General features: G+C 38.2%; 1 protein-coding gene and 1 pseudogene across 3 annotated transcripts in view; both read left to right on the top strand.

Annotated features, from left to right (window-relative positions):
- Positions 1 to 3253: 3253 nt before the first annotated feature.
- ARF4 (ADP ribosylation factor 4) overlaps positions 3254 to 22362 on the top strand; it is a 29565-nt gene continuing 10456 nt past the window's right edge. For 2 of the 3 annotated variants that reach the window (XM_042929746.1, XM_042929745.1), the window contains exons 1-5: positions 3511 to 3591; positions 12420 to 12500; positions 12989 to 13098; positions 18576 to 18647; positions 21868 to 21993. In XM_042929746.1, the coding sequence (XP_042785680.1) occupies positions 3525 to 3591; positions 12420 to 12500; positions 12989 to 13098; positions 18576 to 18647; positions 21868 to 21993 (456 nt within the window). In that variant the 5' untranslated portion in view covers positions 3511 to 3524. Of the gene's footprint in view, positions 3592 to 12419; positions 12501 to 12988; positions 13099 to 18575; positions 18648 to 21867; positions 21994 to 22362 lie in introns of all 3 variants that reach the window. The other variant, XM_042929747.1, reaches the window with a different exon arrangement.
- On the top strand, positions 18655 to 21861 carry LOC122214489 (annotated as a pseudogene).

The following is a 22362-nucleotide window of genomic DNA, read 5'->3' as shown; positions in this document are numbered from 1 at the left end:
AATATCTTCCTCTTTTTCAAACCCTGCAGATTTTTCTTATTCAACCCCACCCGGCAGAATGTACTGTTTGAAATAAGCATCTACAGAACCTCCTAGGATAGCACTGTTAGAAAAAGCAAAATTGGAGTATCTGGACTAGTGATCAGCAAGAGAAAGAAACAGAGGGCGATTTAAATATTTTTTTTATTCTTAAAAATTTTGTTTAAATTTAAGACAGAAACAGAGCATGAGTGGGAGAGGGGCAGAGAGAGAGGGAGACACAGAATCTGAAGCAGGCTCCAGGCTCTGAGCTGTCAGCACAGAGCCCGACGCAGGGCTCGAACCCAGAGAAGCGAGATATCATGATCTGAGCCGAAGTCGGATGCTTAACCGACAGGCACCCCTAAATATTTCTTTTTTTAAAAAATTGATATTTCCAGTTTCCTCCATTACAAACAATGATGTAATAAACATTGTTTGAAGACAACAAATTTGAGGGAAACTTTCATTACCATAAATTCCTCGAAGATCCAAGAGTATGCATGTTTTATAATCTTCTAGATCAGTTAAGTAAGTTATTTTATGTACCTACAATGGAATGCAGCTATTAAAAAGAATGAGTTAAGTCTATAATTACTGTTTTGTTTCTTTTTCTTTTGTCGTTTTTTCTTTCTTTCAGAGAGAGATTGTGAGCTGGGATAGGGGCAGGGGAGAGAGAGAATCTTAAGCAGGCTCCATGCTCAGCACAGAGCCTGACATGTGGTTTGATCCCACAACTCTGGGATCATGACCTGAGCCAAAATCAAGAGTCAGATTCTCAACTGACTGACCACCCAGGCACCCCAAGTACTGATATTTTTAAATGCCCATAGTATTTTGTTAAACAAAAAAGGGGTTGCTTAGCAGTATAAAATCCCATTAACATTTATGTAGACATGTTAGTATTTCATGGAGGAAAATGTGGAAGAACTTATGTCAAACAGTGGTTGACTCATTAATCAAATTCAAAGATTACTTTTTAAATTATGAAAGCAATGCACGGATACTTCTTGTAAAAATAAATTAATACAGATATACAAACACTTGTACTCAAGTGTTCAGTCTTATTCCTTAAATCTCAATACTTTAAATGACCCAAAGCCTATCACTTGGTGAATGGATAAAGAAATTGTATATCCACAGTGGAATACCACTCAGCAGTGAAAAAGAACAAACTATTGATACACACTATAACATAGATCAATCTCAAAATCATTATGCTAGGAGAAAAAAGCCATACACAAAAGACTACATACATACTGTATGGTTTCATTTATATGAAATTTGGGGAAGGACCAGTGTTTGGCCAAGGGCTGAAGGTAAGGGAAGAGGATGAGTATAAAGGAGTATGAGGGAACTTTTGGGGGTATTAAAAATGATTGATATGATAATGGTATTGGCTCTGCTACTGTATACATGTTTATATTCATACAATTGTACAGTTAAAATTGGTGAATTTTATTGCATGTACAAATTATATTTCAATAAAGCAAAAATGTTAAAGTACAGACTAAGCTCTCTTTTGACTACTACAGCAAAACCAGGTTCCCTCACTTCTGGGAATGATCCCCTCCTCCCTCCAAACAGGATAAACAGGTAACCTCTATCACCACAACAGATTCCACTTCAAAATTCTTATTCTGCATTTACACACACACACACACACACACACACACACACACAGGGGAAATCCACACTTTTATATTGTTTCACACTGCTTAGTCATCATTTGGTATTTTCCACTAGCTGTGTCTTGGAGACCTTTTCATTAGAATATATAATTCTGTATTATTCTAACTTCTGATAGTATTACATAGTATGGCTATAACAGTGTATTCAGCCATCCCTCTATCACTCAACCATATTTGAGTGTCATGGTGTGCCAACTCCGGGGAATACAATGATACATAAAAACGGACTAGGGTCCTGCCTTCTCAGTGCTTTCAGACAAGGGTGGAGGAAAGGGAGGAAGTTTGTCAATAATATTAAGTGTGAAATCGTAACAATGAAGAGAGGCTATGATTCTTTGAGCCTGAGTAATTCATCTAGTGAGATCAATAAAATATTTTCCAAGGGAGTTAAACAGATCTGAAGGGCTGGTGATGGGGACTTAACTAAGGTACAGAGGTGTAGGTAGGAGGAGCTACTAATCCTAAACTGCATAACGGTGTAGAGGAAATAATGGTGATGTGGCGAAGATTATGGGGAACGTGCTTTTAAAAAATTTTTATAAGATATATACCTTATTTTGTAATCAGGAAAACATTAATTTTATAAATATTAATTTTTTTAATGTTTATTTTTGAGAGACAGAACGAAAGGTGGGGAGGGGCAGAGAGAGAGGGAGACACAGAATCTGAAGCAGGCTCCAGGCTCTGAGCCATCAGCACAGCTCCAACCCACAGACCGGGAGAGAGATCATGACCCAAGACAAGTCGGAAGTAAGTCGAGGCTTAACCGACTGAGCCACCTAGGTGCCCCAAGATCAGAAATATTTTTCAAAGTGAGAAGGCTTTCCACTTTCTCAAAATAAGAAATAAGCTTTCCAGGGTTCAGAGAGAGAAAAGGTACACGAAAAACAATCCTTCCTCGTTGGCTTCTCTTTAAAAAGCTGCACTAGTCGATGAAAATGTCTCACAGCTATCTCATCTTGACATAAGATTAGGGGATGTTCATTACGACCTGGAGCGGAGAGGTCAATGCGTCTAGGCCACAGCCTCTATCTCTGCAGGACAGCTTTTAACCACTTATCTCCTGGGAAAGCAGGGCCCGTCTTCACTTCTCCACTAGGGGAAGTGCCTAGTGCTGCGCATGAAACGTGTACTTTCGCGGACGGGGGAGTCCGCAGCGCGCATTCAGTTTAAGAGTAGGTCGCTCAAAGGCAGGAAGAAAAGGTTCACTTCCTAACCCACAATGCACAGAGCGCCTTTCCGGAAGTAAGGACAACAGCCTCCTGAAAGTATTTATCCGGGCGGAAGCGTCTCGCCTAGACTCTGATTGGAAGTGACCAGCCAGGGCATTGTGGGACTTTGTCCGTCTCCCAGTACGCATGTGCTAACTGGCGTCGCCCCGATGGTCCACGTCCGGGAGGAGACAACTGCCAGAGAATCGCGTCCCCGAAGTTGGCCAATCCCTTTCGTGCGCAGGCGCAGTGGTTCAGGCAGCACCGGAAGCGCAGGGGGTTGGGGCGGCGGTGACGCGATTCTGTCCGCGTTGGAGGGGCCGGGCCGCCGCTGGAGTAGCCGCGGCTACCGCGTGACGTGGCATAGCAAAAGCCTAAAACGCCAGAGCCGGAGCTGCCGCGCCAGTCGTCGAGCAGGTCCTCGCCCCGTTAATTCTTGCTCTGGAGCTTCGTCCGACACGCCGGCCAGCGAGCCGTGTCTGTCGCCTTCTTTCTCCTTCAGCCCGTCTTCCTTCGCTCAGTTTGTCGGGAGAGTGAAAAGAGAAGGCCCGGGGACGCCCCAAAACCCCTTCTGCTCCTGCCCATCGCAAGTGCCACTACTGCCATGGGCCTCACCATCTCCTCCCTTTTCTCCCGCCTCTTCGGCAAGAAGCAGATGCGCATTTTGATGGGTGAGTGAGGGGCCGAGAACCGAGGGCAGGCCCCAGTAGGGATCGGGTAAGGCCGGGTCTGGGTGCTAGGGGCCGCCTTGGGGCCTGTTTGCCCCTCCGCCCGCGGTGGTGGGGGAGGGGCGGCGGGCTCGGGGTCAGGAGGAATTCTTAACGGGGAACAATGGGGCGAAAGGTGGGCGGTCGCCCCAGATCTGTGTAAAAGGACTGGACAGGGCCGCGGGGCAAGGTTTCTTCCTTGTGGCTGTGGTTTTCTCTACTTGATCTTACTGAAAGCTACACAAGATCGGGCGCAGATGTGGGGAAAGCGAACTCCCATCTCGCTAAGCCCGGAAGACACTGGCGAGGCCCATTCTGAGAGTGCGGTCTGGCTCGTCTCTTCTCCGGTGTGGGCAGCGGTCCGAAGTGAGGCAGAACAACTCTAGCCTTCCTCCTCCCCCTTTCTGCACCGTGTACACACTCTGCACACTCCAGTGGTATGTGAGCGAGCCGTCGCCAGGAGCCCGGAGCCGGCCGGGCCAGGAAGTGACCAGGCCCAGAGCGGTGGTCAGGGAGCACCCAAGGTTTCAGAAGAGTCCGGAGTCCTCAGCGCTCACTTCGCCAAACTTCGCGCTGGATTCCATTTCGTATTTATTTCTTTTCCTTATTAATGTCCCCTTATCTTTTGGCCATTCTCAAAAACTAAATATATTTGGTTTATGCTCTTTGGTTTTCAATTGATTTTTATCTAGCTGACTAAGGTTTAATGAAAAAAAAACTTTTAAAGCTATTTTTTTTTTTTAAGCCGGTAACAAATTTCCAGTAACTGAACATCCCGACACTCAACTTTAGGGTAGCCTTGTTAAATAACAGTTACAAAGCGGGTTTTTGTTTTTTTTTTAATTGTTTGGGAAATAGGCTTTTAAAACACTGCTTTTCGGTGCCAGCTTTTCTGTTTTTAGTTATTCCAGCTGAGGGAGAAGAGGCTTGCATGTCACTTGGGTGATAGGAGCAACCCCTCCCCCATATTGCTGTGAGTAGTCTCTACATCACAGCTAAGCTGTGTGGGCCTGAGTAATGCCACAAGGAGCCCTCTAACTTTAAACGTTGAAACTTGTCGGTTCGTTAGATTTTCCACAGTGGGGAGGAAGTTTTATTTTCTAGTTCTCCTACCACTGAAAGTTTTCCAAAGCAAGATTCAGTAATTGGAGGTGTATGAAGGTTAAGGACATACACATTTAGTTATTTTTTCACTTAACTGTTATTCCAGCTTCTTCACAGTTCGTGGAACAATTGTTAATAATTCATTCAGAAAGATGTCCAAATGTTTTCTCTTTAAAAGTTTCTTAGATTTCATTTTTAGAGACAATTTTTTAAAGGAGGACAAGCATATTAAGTTTTTAAGGTGGCTGAAAATTGACAGTCTGAAAAGGATCTGAAGTCATTGGGAGGACTTTGGACTGTGATAAATGAATTTCCAGGCTGTTCCTTAAAGAAATTAGTACCTAGTTGTGTTCCTGGAAATGTACTAAGTTGGTCCTTTTACTTAAGATACATTCTAAACCAATTGCTGTTTCACATTCTAAGTTTTCTGTGATGGCTAAAAGTTTCAGAGGGAGAAGAAAGGTAGAATTATGCTCTAAGAACTTTCCTAAATTTACTATATTAGAGGAGCATTTCTCCCCCTACCCCTAAAAAATAATGACTGAAAGGAAATGAAAAAGTATTTAACTTTGCAAGGGATCGAAGTCACGATTTGGAATGAACTCATTTTATGTTAAATGTTTTATTGCTCAGGTTTCCTATACTTGTTTTGCAGTTTAGTTTTGGGATAATCAGATTTCCTTGATTAAAAACACTTCAGTCACAAGGTCAACTTTTATAGTAACTCAGCAGATGAAGCATAACCTTAGCAGGATATGTGTGTGGGTAGGGAAAGAGGTGATTTGGAAGTTTGATAAATGATTTTTTTTTTTTTTTGGTCTAGCTTTATGAGTGTCTGCATAAATAATCACTCTTAAGGTGAATGGGGCAGGCCCCATTCAAGTTTAAGAATTAGGAGTTAATTGGGTTTTTTTGTTGTTTGTTTTCATATTAATGTTCGCTGGCAGGTATGTGGGCTTTGTTTTCCTTTATAAGGTTCACATGAAATTCATACCTTCTTGAGTAAGTGACTTTCAGACTTTATCATTTTAAAGTGTTATTGAAAGATGGTAGTAGTTAGCTCATGAGTCTGGTTTGCCAAATTACTGTTAAGTTTAAAATTTTATTCCTACACGTGTTCTCCCAGAAAGTTCAAGTAATTTTAAAAGATGTTTGAAGTTACAGCTTGTAGTTAAGTAATTAAAAACCAATACAGTGTTTCAAATGTAATGTGTAGATTGGCAGAAATTGTATAGTTTTTGTTTGTTTGTTTGGGGAAATCACTCATGTGAATTATATTATTGAGCTTAAATTCAAAGATGACCAATTTCCATCTTAGATTTCTCATGTAGCCCTGCATTATCTTATTTTTAGACTGATCTCCAGTGTCTTGATCTGTGGTAAGATGTACTTTTGTAGATGACTCCCCCAAGTTTTGTTTACATTGGAAAACACTAATGTAGGTTCTATAGAGGAATTATTAATCTTGCACTCTTTGAGCTTGAAAGTTTCTTGCTATTGAAAAGCTGGAAAAAATGTTGCTTTCTAAAAGATTGCTAATTACGGTATAATTTTGTATTGCCTTATATGTGACTGTGACTGTTTTTTTGGGGGTGGCACGGGAGGTTCCTCTATTTGCCAATTTGAAAAATGTTACTAATATTTTAAATGAGGCTTCAAGCTGAGGAGTGGCATTTCATGCTTTTTCCCTAGCATATTTTGTAAATACACTTCTTGTGTGATTTTTAATTTTTTTTGTCCTCATTCTAGAAATAACATGTCCTGGGGCACCTGGGTTGCTTATTTGGTTGAGCATCCGACTTTGGCTCAGGTCATATCTCACAGCTCATGAGTTTGAGCCCCGCGTCGGGCTCTGCTGGCAGCTCAGATCCTGCTTCGGATTCTGTGTCTCCCTTTCTCTCTGCCCCTCCACTGCTCACACTCTGTCTCTCTGTCTCTCTCTCTCAAAAATAAACGTTAAAAAATAAATAAATAAAAACAACATGTCCTTTTTGTTAAATTTTAAAAATATGAGAAAAGAATAAAGTGATAACTATAATTCCACCATTTCACTGTTGTTAACATTTATTATATTTACTTTCAGGCTTTTGAGAGGATATTTGTGTTCTCTCTTTTTGACTTAGCATATTAGCATTTTCTCAGGTCATTGGTTGAACACATAATTATCAGGCTTAAAAAAGCCCTTTTGATTAGTTATGTGATTTAAGGAAACAGAAAAGGCAAAAGTCTTTAGTTTGATGCCACTAGAAGTTGATACAACAATTTTTAGATGCACCTTCTGGCATTATTGCAAATGGCTTTCAACTGATAATTTGCTGCTAATTAACACATTGATCAAAGTGCACATACTTCTGATGTATTGGGTAGAAGTAAAACTTAAGCTTATTATAATTTTTCTTTTCACCTGGCAGCCTCGCTTTCAGGTTTGATGGTCAAACTTCTGAGGAATTAGATAAAATACCTTTTAAGATACAGTGTGTCCATCAGAGAAAACTAAAGGCAGGGTAGCAATATATAAATATCTTTTGAGAGCTTTGGCCTATACTTCGGGGTTTTTTTTGTTTTTCTTTTAATTAAAAAGTTGAGATGCAATTCATGTAACATAAAATTTATCCCTTTAAAGTATACAATTCAGAGGTTTTACTGTATTCACAAACTTGTGTCACCACCACCAGTTTTAATTCTAGAACATTTTAATCAGCCTAGAAAGACACTCTACACCCGTTAGCAGTTACTGTTCCCCTTCTTCCCCAGTTCTTTCTGCAACCAGTCATGTACTTTTAGTTTCTATGGATTTGTGTGTCCATGATAGTTAACATAATGTTACCATACAATATATGTCCTTTAGTATCTAGCTTCTTTCACTTAGCATAATGTTTTCAAAGCTCATAGCATGTTTCAGTACTTCATTCCTTTTTATGGCTGAAGAGTAATTCCATAATATGAACATACCACATTTTGTTTATCCATTCATCATTTGATGGAAGTTTGATCGTTTCCACGTTTTGGCTCTTATGAGTAATGCTGCTGTGAACGTTTGAAAACAAGTTTTTGTATGGGCATATGATTTTAATTGTCTTGGGTTCTGTGTTAACTATATTTAACATTTTGAGGAGCTGACAAAACTTTTCCAAATCAGCTACACCATTTACATTCCCATCAGCTTTGAATGAGAGATCTAATTTCTCTATAAGACTTGTGGTATTGCATACCTTTTCTACTCCTGTGATTCTGGGGACATTTCTGAACCTTAGATGCTGTGTGTGAAAAATGGAGGATAGTTGTGAGATTTATATTATAAAAATGTGTGGAATCCACCCAATGTTGTGCTCAAAACACAGTAAGCACTCAATTTAAATTATTTTTAAATAATTGTGAAGTTGATTTCAAGCTTTCGTGTAGAAAATTTTCAAGATAAAAGAAAACATGAAGAAGAAATAATCCTATGTGAAATTTTACCCATCTGAAAATACACTTTTTTCATCTAAGTCTCTTTTTTGCATTTTTTTTCCTTAAGTAAAGATCACTGGGATCTAGCTTCTTTAACTTAGAATATTTTTTGCTGCTACATTTTAGTAGACATACTTTTTAACGATTGGTAAAGATTTTGGGGGTAGTTTTGCTGCTGTTAATACTTTGGTCAAAGTGCAGGTTCAGTTAAGGAGAACAAGTAATTCCAGTATATCTTTCAATACAGTGACTTGTTTATGGGGGTGGAAGGGAGGGAGGACATTACTGGAATGTACAGATTAGAGTCTTATCTTGGCTAGTTGAGAATTGGTTATAGTTTCATTTTGTGGAGAAATCTCATTGCCAAATATTGCCACATTAAGGAAATACCTAAGAAATGACTAAAGTAGTGCAAAATTGTTAGATCAACACATTTTTGAGTAAAGAACTATACAGTGAGTTTTAAGTGATGGAGCACATTAATTTATGCATCTTTAATCTCGCAGTAGAAATTTCTTTTTAAAAACTTCTGCTTTGCATTTATTACAACACTATTATTTTGGGTGCAACTCAAAAGAAACTCTGGTGATTTAAAAATCTTATATGTGGCTGTGAGCCATTTAATTGTTGTCTACAGTTTTTAAAGTTTTACTTATTTTGAGAGAGAGCATGGTGCAAGTTGGGGAAGGGCGGCGGGGCGGGGGGGGGGGGAGAGAAAGAGAGAGGAAGGAAGGAAGGAAGGAAGGGAAGAAGGAAGGAAAGAATCCCAAGCAGTCTCCCTACTGTCAGGACAAAGCATGATTTGGGGCTCAATCCCATGAACCTTGAAATTATGACCTGAGCTGAAACCAAGAACTGGCCACTTAACTGCCTGAGCCACTCAGGCACCCCACAATTTTTATTTTAAAAATAACTTGCTGAGGGGCGCCTGGGTGGCTTGGTCGGTTGAGCGTCCGACTTCGGCTCAGGTCATGATCTCACCATCCATGAGTTCGAGACCCCGTGTCGGGCTCTGTGCTGACAGCTTGGAGCCTGGAGCCTGTTTTGGATTCTGTGTCTCCCTCTCTCTGCCCCTCCCCTGTTCATGCTCTGTCTCTCTCTGTCTCAAAAAAAAAAAAATAAAAAAAAATAAAAAAATAAAAAAAAATAAAAATAACTTGCTGAAAAAGCCTTATGGTTGCATTATTTTGTAAATACTCCTTCCCTTATTTTTTTTATTAAAAATAGTCATAAAAAATATATTCAAGGCTCTTAAAGCAGTCATCTTCCTGATAGATTCATTAGGAAATGTAACCAGTCCAACATATTAATAAAGGAAATCTGCTATTTGGGATTTTTTTTTTAAATGAAAGTAACGCATGTTTATTGTGTAAAATTCTAACTGTAGAAATAGAAGAATATTAGTTATGTACATGAGTGGGTGTAATGCTTTCATTTAAAAAAATTGGGTTACCTCTGCTTTTCTAGAACTTAAGATAGTTATGTAATCATAATTTGTCTTGGGTTTCTTCCATTCCTTGTTAGTATTTTTGTATTTAAATTGTTTCAGTGATGGTGTGAGGTTCAGTTTGACTCAGTTTGATTGGCATGTGCCATAGTTCTCAAACCTAACTCATGTTCGTTTGTTCTTTCTTTTAAATAAATGTATTTTTAAATATTATTATTATTATTATTTTACGTTGAGCATGAAGCCCAACTTGGGACTTGAACTCATAACCCTGAGATCAAGACCTGAGCTGAGATCAAGAGTCTGATGCTTAACCAACTGAGCCACTCAGGTGCCCCTCGTGTTTTTTCTAATCAATATCTCAGTTTCACTTCTTCTGACTTGGGTTTAATCATATTTTGACTCAGTTACTTAAGGGTGAATTTTGCTTTATTTTAAAATTTGATTAAGGGGTGTCTGGGTGGCTCAGTCGGTTAAGTGTCCGACTTAAGGCTCAGGTCATGATCTAACAGCTCGTGAGTTTGATGCGAGCCCCGCCATCAAGCTCAGAGCCTGGACCCTGCTTTGGATTCTGTGTCTCCCTCTCTCTCTACCCCTCCCCCACTTGTGCTGTGTGTGCATGTGTGTGTGTGTGTCTCTCTCTGTTAAAAATAAACATTTAAAAACTTTTTTTTTTTTTATCAAAATCACCTGAGAAGGACTCTTCCAAGAGACCGCTTTTTTGAACAAGGAACCCATCATTTTGTTCTACTCTTCATTTTCTGTATTTTTACTGAAGCTGTCAAATTTGAGGCAGTTTCTTTTGTTTCTTTGTGTATATTTTAGAATTAGGTTTCCTGATTTTTTTTGATACTGTCCCATACTCAAAAAACAAAACCCCTTCTGGTGCCAGTGGTTTTTCTTATGCCTGTGAGTGAGGGCTTGGCTGCTCACTCTGACTAGTAAGTGTCATAGTATTTTGGAAAGAATAAACCTGAATATCTGAGTATGAAGAAGTAGGGAACACCGTTTGATTAGAGGACACAAGATATGAAGATATAAATTGCTTGAGTGTCCAGAGAGATCTTAAAGCTACCTTTGTAGGGTATAGAGCAGAAACGGTTGTTACGGGGCACCTGGGTGGCTCAGTTGGTTGAGCGTCGACTTTGGCTCACGTTATGATCTTGCTCTGCTTGTGCTCTGTCTCTCTGTCTCTCAAAAGTGAATAAACGTTAAAAAAATTTTTTTTTAAAAAAAGAAACGGTTGTTACATGGGTACAGGAGGTCTGAAATTGCCTGTGGCCTTTAGGTCTGTTTTAGGTAAGTGGGGTGATTTCTCTGTTTTTTCAACTTAATAGCATTTGTTAATGTGCCAAGTCATGCTTTGATTTAAATATTTAGAAAGCATCCTTGCTTAAATCAATACTCAGTTGAACTCATTTCAAAATCTGGGATAGTGTAAATCTAGGTGGGCAAATGTGATGTCCTTGGAACAGTGATAAATTCGATGAGGCTATTAGATATTGGCCTTTCATTTGGAAGGGTTTAGCAAACAATGTAGAATATGCAGGTTTTGAGAGATTCATACTTAGAATGAACATTTAATTTGCTCATTACTATCAGTGTAATAAAGAAATATACCATCTTGTTCCAGTATGGATTTTTTTTCTTCAGAAATAAGCGCATTCTTCCCTACTTGTATCTGCCTCAAAGGAGTCATTTAAAGAATTTAGACATTAGTTACATTGGAGGTGAATATAATAGGGCTATTTGGTTACCCAAATTAACCAATCTTGTGTTCTCATTTCTGTGCATTTGATGTAGGAATGGATATAAATAGGGGTAAAATTGGCCCCATCTTCCTTTGGATACTAGGGCATGGTTATATATTTTTTAAAGATAATTTTTATTCACTTTTTAATTTTTTTATTTTTTAATATTTTTTTAATGTTTTTTAATGTTTATTCATTTTTTTAAGAGACAGAGAGCATGAGTGGGGGAGGGGCAGAGAGAGAGAGAGAGGGAGACACAGAATCCAAAGCAGGCTCCAGGCTCTTCAGCTGTCAGCACAGAGCCTGACGTGGGGCTTGAACCCACGAACAGTGAGATCGTGACCTGAGCTGAGGTTGGATGCTTAACCGATTGAACTGCTCACGCACCCCCATTTTTTGAATTTTTTAATTAAAAAAAAGGTTTTTTTTAGGGTAAGCATGCAAATGAGGGAACAGGGCAGAGGGAGAGAGAGAGTCCAAGTAGGACTCAATCCCCACCACCCTGGTATCATGATCTGAGCCGATATCAAGAGTCGGATGTTTAACAGACTAAGCCACCCAGGCGCTCCTTTATTCACTTGTTTTTGTGTGTTTTCCGATTCAGTTTGTGACTTGTGTTTTTAAAAATGAGAGTAGTTCGTAGAATTAATAAGAACTTGAATTGGAAAAGATCTTAGATTAAATGATTCAGTCTCTCCTTGTTTTATACCTAGTTTCTCTGGTCTCCGTTTTCTAGAGTGACTTGTTTAAAGGCAGTTAACTAGTTTGTGGCAAAGCAAATCTAGAGACTAGAGCCTGAGTCAGCCTGATACTCTTTTCTTTTCACTACTACATGTTGTCTCTCTAGGTCTAGAAAGAAAAACGGAAAGGCTTTATGTAGCAAATGTTGCTCTTGGGGATCAGAAATGAAGTAATTTCATTTCTAACTCATTTGTGCCTTGTCCAGTTGACTTTTGCTTTCAAACTATGAATTTATTGTAGAATTAATTCTTAGTATGTGCTTTTAGTCTAGATTTAAAATCTATAATGTCTTTTTCTAGTTGGATTGGATGCTGCTGGCAAGACGACCATTCTGTATAAACTGAAGTTAGGGGAGATAGTCACCACCATTCCTACCATTGGTAAGAAAGTTTACAGATGAGTTTAATTTATATCATAGTAGTATGTTATAAAGTGAAATAGAATATGGTTTAATTTTGAAACAGTTTTTTAAGGTTTATTTTTTAGAGCAGCTTTATGTTTGCAGAAAAATTGAGAGGAGGGTACAGAGATTTCCCATATACTCCCTACCCTCATGTATATATAGTTTCTCCCTTTATCAACATCACTCATTTGAGTGGTACATTTGTTATAATTGATGAACCTCATTGACACATTATAATCATCTAAAGTCCATGGTCTACCTTACGGTTAACTTTTGGTTTTGTGCATTCTGTGGGTTTGGATAAATGTCCTGTGGCATATTTCTATCATTATAACTGGCTTAGATTCTTTTTAAGTTTGTTAATTATCTAGTAGGACTTTAAAAAAGCAATTCTGAGGCAATTCACAATAAAGGGGTCTGTTTTCTTTATGACATTTTGCACCACTGTCTTTTTTTTCTTTGTAGGTTTTAATGTGGAAACAGTAGAATATAAGAACATTTGTTTCACGGTATGGGATGTTGGTGGTCAAGATAAAATTAGGCCTCTCTGGAGGCATTACTTCCAAAATACCCAGGTAAGGAATGCTGTACAGTTTGTATAACTTTTCTTTATATGTTTCATGCTTTAAAGTTTCTGTTACTGTCTACTATTTGACTGGGTGTTGGTGTTTACTCTGTGAGTTGGCATTCTTATTGCTTACGTCTTCTTCAGTGAACTCTCTCACTTATGCCTTTGAAGGCTAAATTACCCAATGTGGAAGATTTACATAGCCATCATAACAATATTTTGGAAGATTAGTTGTTGGGGGGGATGATTTTCAAGATTAAATTAGATGTCTCATCAGTAGTTGGTTTTGTTCTTAGTCTAGAAAGTAAGGTCTGTATAACTTTATCATTATAATTTTTAATGAATAAAGGGTAATTAATATTCCTTAATTTAGCCCCATTAAGTGTTTATTAAAATACAGTAGGAAAAAAAAATTAATGTAGATCTACCTTGTTGGTTTATATGTTTATATTTTCACGTAGTATATATAATGGTGGCATGGGAGAGACGTTAGTAATCCTGTAGAGTAGGAGTTCTCAAATTTGGCTCCACATTAGAATTCACCTGGGGAGCTTTAAAAAAAATCCCAAAGTGCTGATCGTTAACTTGACTTGAAATTTCTGTAGATACAAACTGTGTATCAGTAATGCTTCTCAGACTTTGATGTGCATATGAATCACCTGGGTATTTACAGATCAGTTTAGTAGGGCCTGGCTAAGGCCTGATATTCTTTTTTTTTTTTTTTTTTAATATTTATTTATTTTGAGAGAGCACGAGGAGGGAAGGGGCAGAAAGAGGGCGAGAGAATGAATCCCAAGCAGGCTCCATGCTGCCAACACAGAGCCTGATGCAAGGCTTGAACCCATGAATCGTGAGATCATGACCTGAGCTGAAACCAAGAGTCAGACGCTTAACTGAGCCACCCAGGTGCCCCAAGGCCTGAGATTCTGCATTTCTAGCAGGTTCTCCAGTGGTAGTACTGATGCTGTTGGTTTAGGACCTTACTTTGAAGAGCAAGGCTCTGTTACAATAAGTTTTTTCAGCAGCAGCACTGTTGACATTTTGGGCTGAGTAACTATTGTTGGCTCTCTGCATCGTAGGATGTTTAGCAGCATCCCTGTCCTCTACCCACTAGGTGCCAGTAGCAAACCCCACCCCACCCAGTTGCAGTAACCAAAAATATCTTCACATATTGCAAAATATCCTCTGGGGACAAAATTGCTCCCTCATGAAAACCACTACTCTAGGCTAACTCTTATATAGGAGCAAGCTGAAGCTTGGAATAACTTACCTAAGACCGGAGAGGTGGTTCTTGTTCTACATGTCTCTTTAAACTTGTTCCAACTCACTTGTGTTTTCTTTAAAATTTTTTTTTATTTTTTACATTTATTTATTTTTGAGAGACAGAGTGAGGCAGAGTGCGAGTGGAGGAGGGGCAGAGAGAGAGAAGGAGACAGAATCCGAAGCAGGCTTCAGGCTCTGAGAAAGTGTTCAGCACAGAGCCCAATGTGGGGCTCGAACCCACGAACTGTGAGATCATGACCTGAGCCAAAGTCAGACACTTAACCGACTGAGCCAGCTAGGCACCCCACTCACTTGTGTTTTCTACCACAGGAGAAGTTTCTCATCAGTTTTTGTTTATTACCGGAGTTGATAACATTTTGTAAGTAATGTGTGATGTTACCAACACTTCATATGTGTAAGATTTGCGCAGGTCATTCTTGGTCTCCAACTCATAAAACATTGTATGCAAGTGAGGTATATTGCCACCAGGTGGCAGTGAATACCCTACATGAGTGGCTGGAACTACCAGGTTTAAGTAGTATGTCATGTCCAGTAAATAACATGCTTTTTTATTTAAAAATAAGAATGTTTCTGTTCATTAGCTGTGATTAGAAAAGTTATTTTGAGGGGCACCTGGGTGGCTCAGTTGGTTGGGCTTCTGACTGGCTCAGGTCATGATCTCGCGGTTTGTGGGTTCGAGCCCTGTGTCAGGCTCTGCACTGCTTTGGATTCTCTGTCTTCCTTTCCCTCTCCCCCTTCCCTGCTTGCTCTCTCTCTCTCTCTCTCTCTCTCTCTCTCTTTCTCTCAAAAATAAATAAACATTTTTTTTTTAAAAAGCTATTTTGATAAGAGTCACATGCTTAAAAAAACTTTATTATGGAAATTGTCAAATGTATGCAAAAGTAGAGAGAATGGCATATAAACTTCCACATCTCTGTTACCCAACTTCAATTATTAGGATATAGCCAGTATTGTTTAATTGATATTCCTCTCTTATGTACTTCACCTTTTAGATTATTGTAAAGCAAGTCATAGTCCTTTCATTTAGGAAAGATGTTTTTGAAGTAAAATTAGGGATGAAGTAAAGCTTTGCTAATTCGTAATTTGTTATTCTTGACCAAGAGTAACCCTAATGTTATTCTAGATTTGTTTACAATGCTTTGTAACTTACTTTTGAGCTCTTAATTGAGATTAGACCCATTCCTGGCCTCTTTAGATCACTTTATAATCAAAAGTCCCAAGTACTTTTTCCTTGAGAACCCATTCCTGTAGGAGAAAGTTTTATGTGTTACCTGATGTAATCTCAGCTAAGCTCTTAACACCAGCTTTTCTAGCATTCCTGGTTAGTTCTTTTAGCTATAAAATGTAAAAGAAACTAATAGCATTTAACCATGCTTGTAACTTTTTTAACAAGCCAGGACACAGTGTTTGTTGTAGTAAATTGCTCTTCCCTCATTAGACAATTCCAATTATTTTGCTATTCTAAATAAGTAAATACTTGCCCTTTTAGGTAGTTTTTTCTTACTGTAGCGGAACTTATCTTTAGAATCCTAGCTTTTCTACATTCTTGATTCTGGGTTGTCCCAGGAAGTGAATAACTTTGAATTTATTGCTGAAATACTTCTCTCTCCCAGTAGTGTTACTTTGGGACTGATAGCATTATTTTACATTTTATTTTATTTTTAATTAGCAATTTCTTATTAGCACACTTGTGTGTAGGACGCGGGGGGTGGGGAAGGCAGAGGGAGACAGAGAAAGAGAGAGAGAGAGAGAGAGAGAGAGAGAGAATCTCAAGCAGGTTCCACACCCAGTGCCTGAGGTCATAACCTGATCTGAAATCAAGAGTTGGACTCCTAACCAGCTGAGCCACCCAGGTGCCCCTACATTTTAAAAGAGAATAAAAATGGGTTGTTAGTAATCCAGATAAAATTAGATCCCTTTTGGAGGCATTGCCTCTTCCAAAGGGTAGATTCTAAAAAGGAATGGCTTTTGGGGCGCCTGGGTGGCTCAGTCGGTTAAGCGTCTGACTTCAGCTCAGGTCATGATCTCGCAGTTTGTGAGTTTGAGCCCCACGTCAGGCTCTGTGCTGACAGCTCAGAGCCTGGAGCCTGCTTTGGATTCTGTGTCTCCCCCTCTCTCTGCCCCCTTCCCTGCTCATGCTCTGTGTCTCTCTGTCTCTCAATAATAAATAAATGTTAAAAAAGAAATTATAAAAAAGGAATGGCTTTTGGAATAGAAGAGGAAGGAGACAACTTTTCCTAAATGCCTGTGATAAGTCAAATACGATGCTAGATTCTTTTTGTGCCTCTATGATTACATTTAACTGGCTTATAAAGTTGATGGCCTTGTTTTATAAAAGAGGAGACATGTTCAAGGATTAGATAATTCATATAATAAGTAGTCTTGAGATTTGAATTTGGTTATCTTTCCATTATGCCATACTGGCTCTCATAGCACCAGAAGTATTTTCAATGGTTAGGATGTTTAAAATGATGGTTTCCAGCAGAGATAAAGGAAATGGGTTTGAAATTTGCTAGACCAAAGGAAATTGTTATTTAATGACCATAGCCTAAAATAAATATTTGGTAAACCTGGCAAGCTTAGTACTGTGGTGGTCCTGAGGGGTAAATAGAAAATAATGTAGCCCTTTGCCTTAAGTGGATTTTGTGGTCTCAGTGGATTTAATCAAGTTACTGACATAAATAAGCACAAGACAGTTTGTGCTAAAGTGACAAATGACCAGAAATACTTCAATGGTTAGGGTTGTAGGGAGAATAATTTTTAAAGTAATCACTTTAGTATTAATAGGAATAGATTTTAACAAAGCTATCAAGGTAATCTGCCCTCTCTTTCTTACTCCAGTTGAAAATTTTCTACTTTTCCATTTGAAAGTTTTTAGAGAAGTCTTAACTGTTCCCTTAATTCCATTTCTTTTCTAGCATGGAATTTTAATATTTGTGAATATCAATAAGAATGGTTACTATTTTTCTTTTTGTTAAGAATTTTGTGGCTCAGTGGGTTGAGTGTCCAACTTTGGCTCAGGTTATGGTTTCGCAGTTTGTGGGTTCGAGCCTGCATCAGGCTCTATGCTGTCAGCTGTCCCCCCCGCACCTTCTCTGTCCATTGTACATTGCTCGCATGTACACTCACTCTCTCTCAAAAATAAATAAAAATTTTAAAAAATAAAAAAAGAATTTCATATCTGAAGGCACCTGGCTGACTCAGTCTGTGGGACTCTTGATCTCAGGGTTGTGAGTTCAAGCCCCACATTGAGCTTAACTTAAAAAAAAAAAAAAAAGTCTTCTTATTTTGATAGGTCAACAACATTATGGAGCAGAACTGATTTTTCCTGTGAAGCCTATAAAAACTGTAGGGGCGCCTGAGTGGCTCAGTTGGTTAAGCATTGGATTTCGGCTCAGGTTGTGATCTCACAGTTTGTGAGTTCAGGCCTCATGTCTGTGCTGACAGCTCAGAGCCTAGAACCTGCTTGGGATTTTGTGTCTCCCTCTCTCTCTGCTCTCCCTTGCTCGTGTTCTCTTTCTCGGTCTCTCAAAAATAGACGTTAAAAAAAAAAAAAACTGTAGGGTGCGTCTTCCCCCTCTTTTTTTTTAAAGCACTTTGTGCTTGCCTTTGACTGAATAAGCTAATTCAGTTAGTAAATTCATGGATCTTTATAGTCTTTGGTTTATTCTTTTATCTTTTGTTCCCATCTATGCTTTCCTGTGTGAGGTAAGAGGGATAAAATTTATTCTTAGTGTAGTTGAAAAAAGTGATCAACTGGTTAAGAGTAAGATTTTTATTTTATATTTTTTTGAATGTTTATTTTTGAGAGCGAACACAAGCAGGGAGGGGCGGAGAGGAAGGGGAGACACAGAATCCAAAGTAGGCTGCAGGCTCCGAGCTGTCAGTGCAGAGCCAAATTGCAGGGCTCAAACCCATGAACCATGAGATGACCTGAGCTGAAGTTAGACGCTTAACCAGTTGAGCCACCCAGGGCCCCAAGATTTTTTTTTTTAAATAACATAAGTTAAAATCACAAATAGTGCTCAAATCATTTTTAGTACTTAGGGCCCTGTTCCTTTTTTTTTTTCTATTAATAAGGAGACATTGTCTTCCTTAACGTTTAACTCAGTATGGTTTTTCTGCTTGTACTTATGTTTTATATTTAGTGTCTCCTTTAAAGTTAACTGTTAATAATTTATTTACACAATTTTTCCCCAGGGTCTTATTTTTGTGGTAGATAGTAATGATCGTGAAAGAATTCAGGAAGGAGCTGAAGAGCTGCAGAAAATGGTAAGGATATTTTTTAAATCTTTTGTTTGCAAGATGTTTTTCAGGGTGACAGCGGTATTGTTAGTGGTTGGTACCATACTGTGATTAGATTACAGAAATGAATTTTTCTAGAAAGAACCATGCACGTAAAAGTCTCCGGCAGAGCTTTTTAAAAAACACACAGAAGAGTAGCTACTTCATTAAGTTGAGAAGAAGGCTCAGCTTTTTAGAGTGCTCCATGGGTGATATAGGTCTCTGGTTGAGGATGTTTCCATTAGTCCAGTCCTTTATTTCATAGATAAAAAATCTATGGTTTTGAAACTTTTGTGATGTAAGAATCTTGGTTCAAATCCCTTATTCGCAAGGTCATTGGGTTCGGTTTTCTCTGTGCTGTTCCTGTATAACCAATACTTTGAAATGTTTTGTAATAGTAGCCATGATAAAGAATTCTACCTGAAGGTAGTAGTATTTCAGTTGATGATGGTATTTTGGCTTTGCCATGTATCCGATTGTTTTCATACACAGTTGACCTTTGAGCAGCATGGGGATTAAGGGGATTAAGGGTGCCACCTCAAGCCCCACCCACCCATATGTACAGTTGAAAATCCACATATTACTTTTGAATCCTCAAAAACTGCTGCTTTTCCGGGCTACAGTTTAGTGGTGGGAATATTGGCTCCTGAGGCCGCATCTTCCCATCCCAGGTGGTAGCTCTTCCTGCCAGTCACAATGGAGAAGCAGCCTGAAGAGCAAGGGGCCGCCAAGCCCTTGGACTCCAGAGCAGGAGGCGGGGAAGGCGGGCAGCACAGGCCACCGGCGCCCAGGTGGTGCAGCCCAGGGACCAAGGACCGCTCGACCCTTCTGCTCAGGCTGAGAGCACAGACAAAAAAACTCTTGGAATATAACTCAGTGGTTCATGTAAATGAAAAAAATAAAAACAAAACTCCAGTAGAACAAATCATGCAAGATAAGCAAATTGAAGCTAAAATTAAAGACCTGGAAAATTGCTTTTGAAGTGAAAAAGCTTGTGTTAGGATGCAACTTTCGACTGCACTTAAAAAAAATCTGGAGAAAATTAACTCCCAAGTGTGCTCATGGATCACATGAAACATGTACTAAAGCTAAATTAATAATGAAATCACACCAGGAATCTGGGATTTGGAGGAAAAACTGCTTGATGTTGGGAAGAAGAGATTACAATTAAAACAAGCTTCAGAAAGTAAGCTTTTGGAAATACAGACTGAAAAGAGTAAACAGAAAGATGATTTGGGACAATATGGAAAATTCAGACAAGATAAAGCCAATACAACAAAACCTACAAATTAGAGATACACATTTATTCAACATGTGTTCCAAAACCTCATTTAGGGAGTAAAGCAGTTGGGCAGAGGATTTTACCTTTAAAGAGCCTGTTCTACAGCTTGAGAAGAATCACACCATGATCTAATAAGAATTCCATTGTGTCATTTTTTGTTTCAGTCTTTGATAGGTCATTTAAATAGCAAATTTGGAGTAAACATTTTTTAGTGTTTTTGGAACTCTTCTAATACCTGCAGTTTTTTGTAGCTTCACGCTATAACATGAAATCTGTTGTTTTAAATATATTTAAAGTGACTGGCATACTCTAAAAGAATCTGAAAATCTTAGGGTTGGAAGGGTCCCAAAAGACCTGTAATCCAGCTTTCTGCTGAACGTGGACCTTTTTTCTACAATATTCCTGGCAATCCCAACTGTCAGTTGGAATGTTTCTGTGCATTTGTCCGTCAACTAAAATATTAGAAAAATTAGAAAAGGATATTCATATCTCAATTCTTTTTCAACCATCAATTGTATTTTATTGAAATAAATCTCATTTTAGATTTATCTCACACAAAAAAACTTAAGTAGTAATATAGTAATAGCCTACTGTTGACCGATAACAGTTAACACATATTTCAAATATTGTATGTATCATATACTAGATTTTTACAACAAAGTAAGCTAGATAAAATTGCTAAGGAAATTATAAGAGAAAATGTGTTTACAGTAATGTACTGCAAAAAATCCATGTATAAATTGACCTACATAGTTCAAACCCAAGTTGTTCAAGGGTCAGCTGTATTTATATTGTGAAAATGTATTGAGGAATCTTGCTAGAGGCACCTTGTCATGGTTTCATGGTGTAGCCATAAAATATTTACTGAAATGAAATCTTAATTCTCGTTCATTACTTCTAAGACTGTGGTGCAGTTTGTAAAGCCATTGTGCCAATAGATGTGTAACTAAGTCACTGGTAGTTTGTCTGATGAGTTAAATATCACCCCTTCTACTCTTTTTGTAAACAGCTTTATCAAGATACAATTCACATACCATAAACTTCACTCATTTAAAATGTGTAAGTTACTGGTTTTTAGTATACAGAATTATGCACACATTACCACAGTCTAATTTTTTAGAACATTTTCATTGACCCAGAAAGAAATTCTCTAGAACTATTCCCCATTCCTTCCCCTACTCGACCCCATACCCCCAGCCCTTACAACCACTAATTTACTTTATATGTGTATATGCCTATTCTAGACATTCATATAAATAGAATCATACAATATGTGGTCTTTTTTAACTTTTTGTTACTTTTCACTTAACATAAGTTTTCAGGGCTGGTCCATGTTGTGTCATGTGTCAGTACTCATGCCTGCCAGCTTCTATATACTTTTACTTATTTACTCTTATATTATTTCCTATTGTAACATACTCTTGTGTTCTTGTATTTTTCATGATACTGCTAATACCATAATCATTGTTTTGTTGTCCTACTGGTGTATGGTCCAGCCGGCTGGAAAGGAATACAAGTCCAAAAAGAATCCTCTCAATAACTTTACTACTGAGTACCATAAGATTCTGCCGTAAATACATATTCCCATTTGTGTTTCTGGTCCTTGCCAATCCTGACTCTTAATGGATGATCATGAAAGCTGAAATAAATGATTTACTTTAATGGAGTGCAGGATGATTGGCTTGAAAAATAGTTTTGCTTTACTTGAAAGGCATATGATTATTTGCTGGGGATTTAAAAATTGAAGGGTATGAGGTTTAAGTTGTTAAGCGTGTATGAACTTCATGTAGTGAAATTATGTTGATGTTTAATAACGTATTTAATGTTGAATAAGTGATATATATAGGAAGACAGTGTTTTCCCTCCTTTGTGACAATAATTGAGTTCCAGTTTGTTAGTTGTTATACTCTCAGCTTTTATTTCCAGCTTCAGGAAGATGAGTTGCAAGATGCAGTGTTGCTGCTTTTTGCAAACAAACAGGATTTGCCAAATGCTATGGCCATCAGTGAAATGACAGATAAATTAGGTCTTCAGTCTCTTCGTAACAGAACAGTAAGTATTTGGAGATTTGTATTAACCTCCTATTAGAATTAATAGTTTAATTGTTTAAGCACGTATTCAGTTTAAATACATATTAAGTAATTGTCCCTTTTGAATAGATAATGAGCACATCATTTAAAAAAATACAGTAATATACTCTTGTTTACAGACACGAGTCCTTTCAGGCTTTTGTAAGTGTGTGTTCAATTTTAAACTTCTTTAATATCTTCTCCATTTTTTTAACATTTAATATTTATCCTTTAAGGATCCAAATGTTTAGATACCTTTATTTTGATTTTTATTAACTTTACCCTCAAACCATTTAGTATTGATAAATACTTTATGAGAAAATTGTACTTGATGAGAATTATATAAAGATTA

The sequence above is a fragment of the Panthera leo genome, chromosome A2 (assembly GCF_018350215.1).
Source record: "Panthera leo isolate Ple1 chromosome A2, P.leo_Ple1_pat1.1, whole genome shotgun sequence".
NCBI lineage: Eukaryota > Metazoa > Chordata > Mammalia > Carnivora > Felidae > Panthera > Panthera leo.
This window is presented reverse-complemented; position numbering and strand designations above follow the sequence as displayed.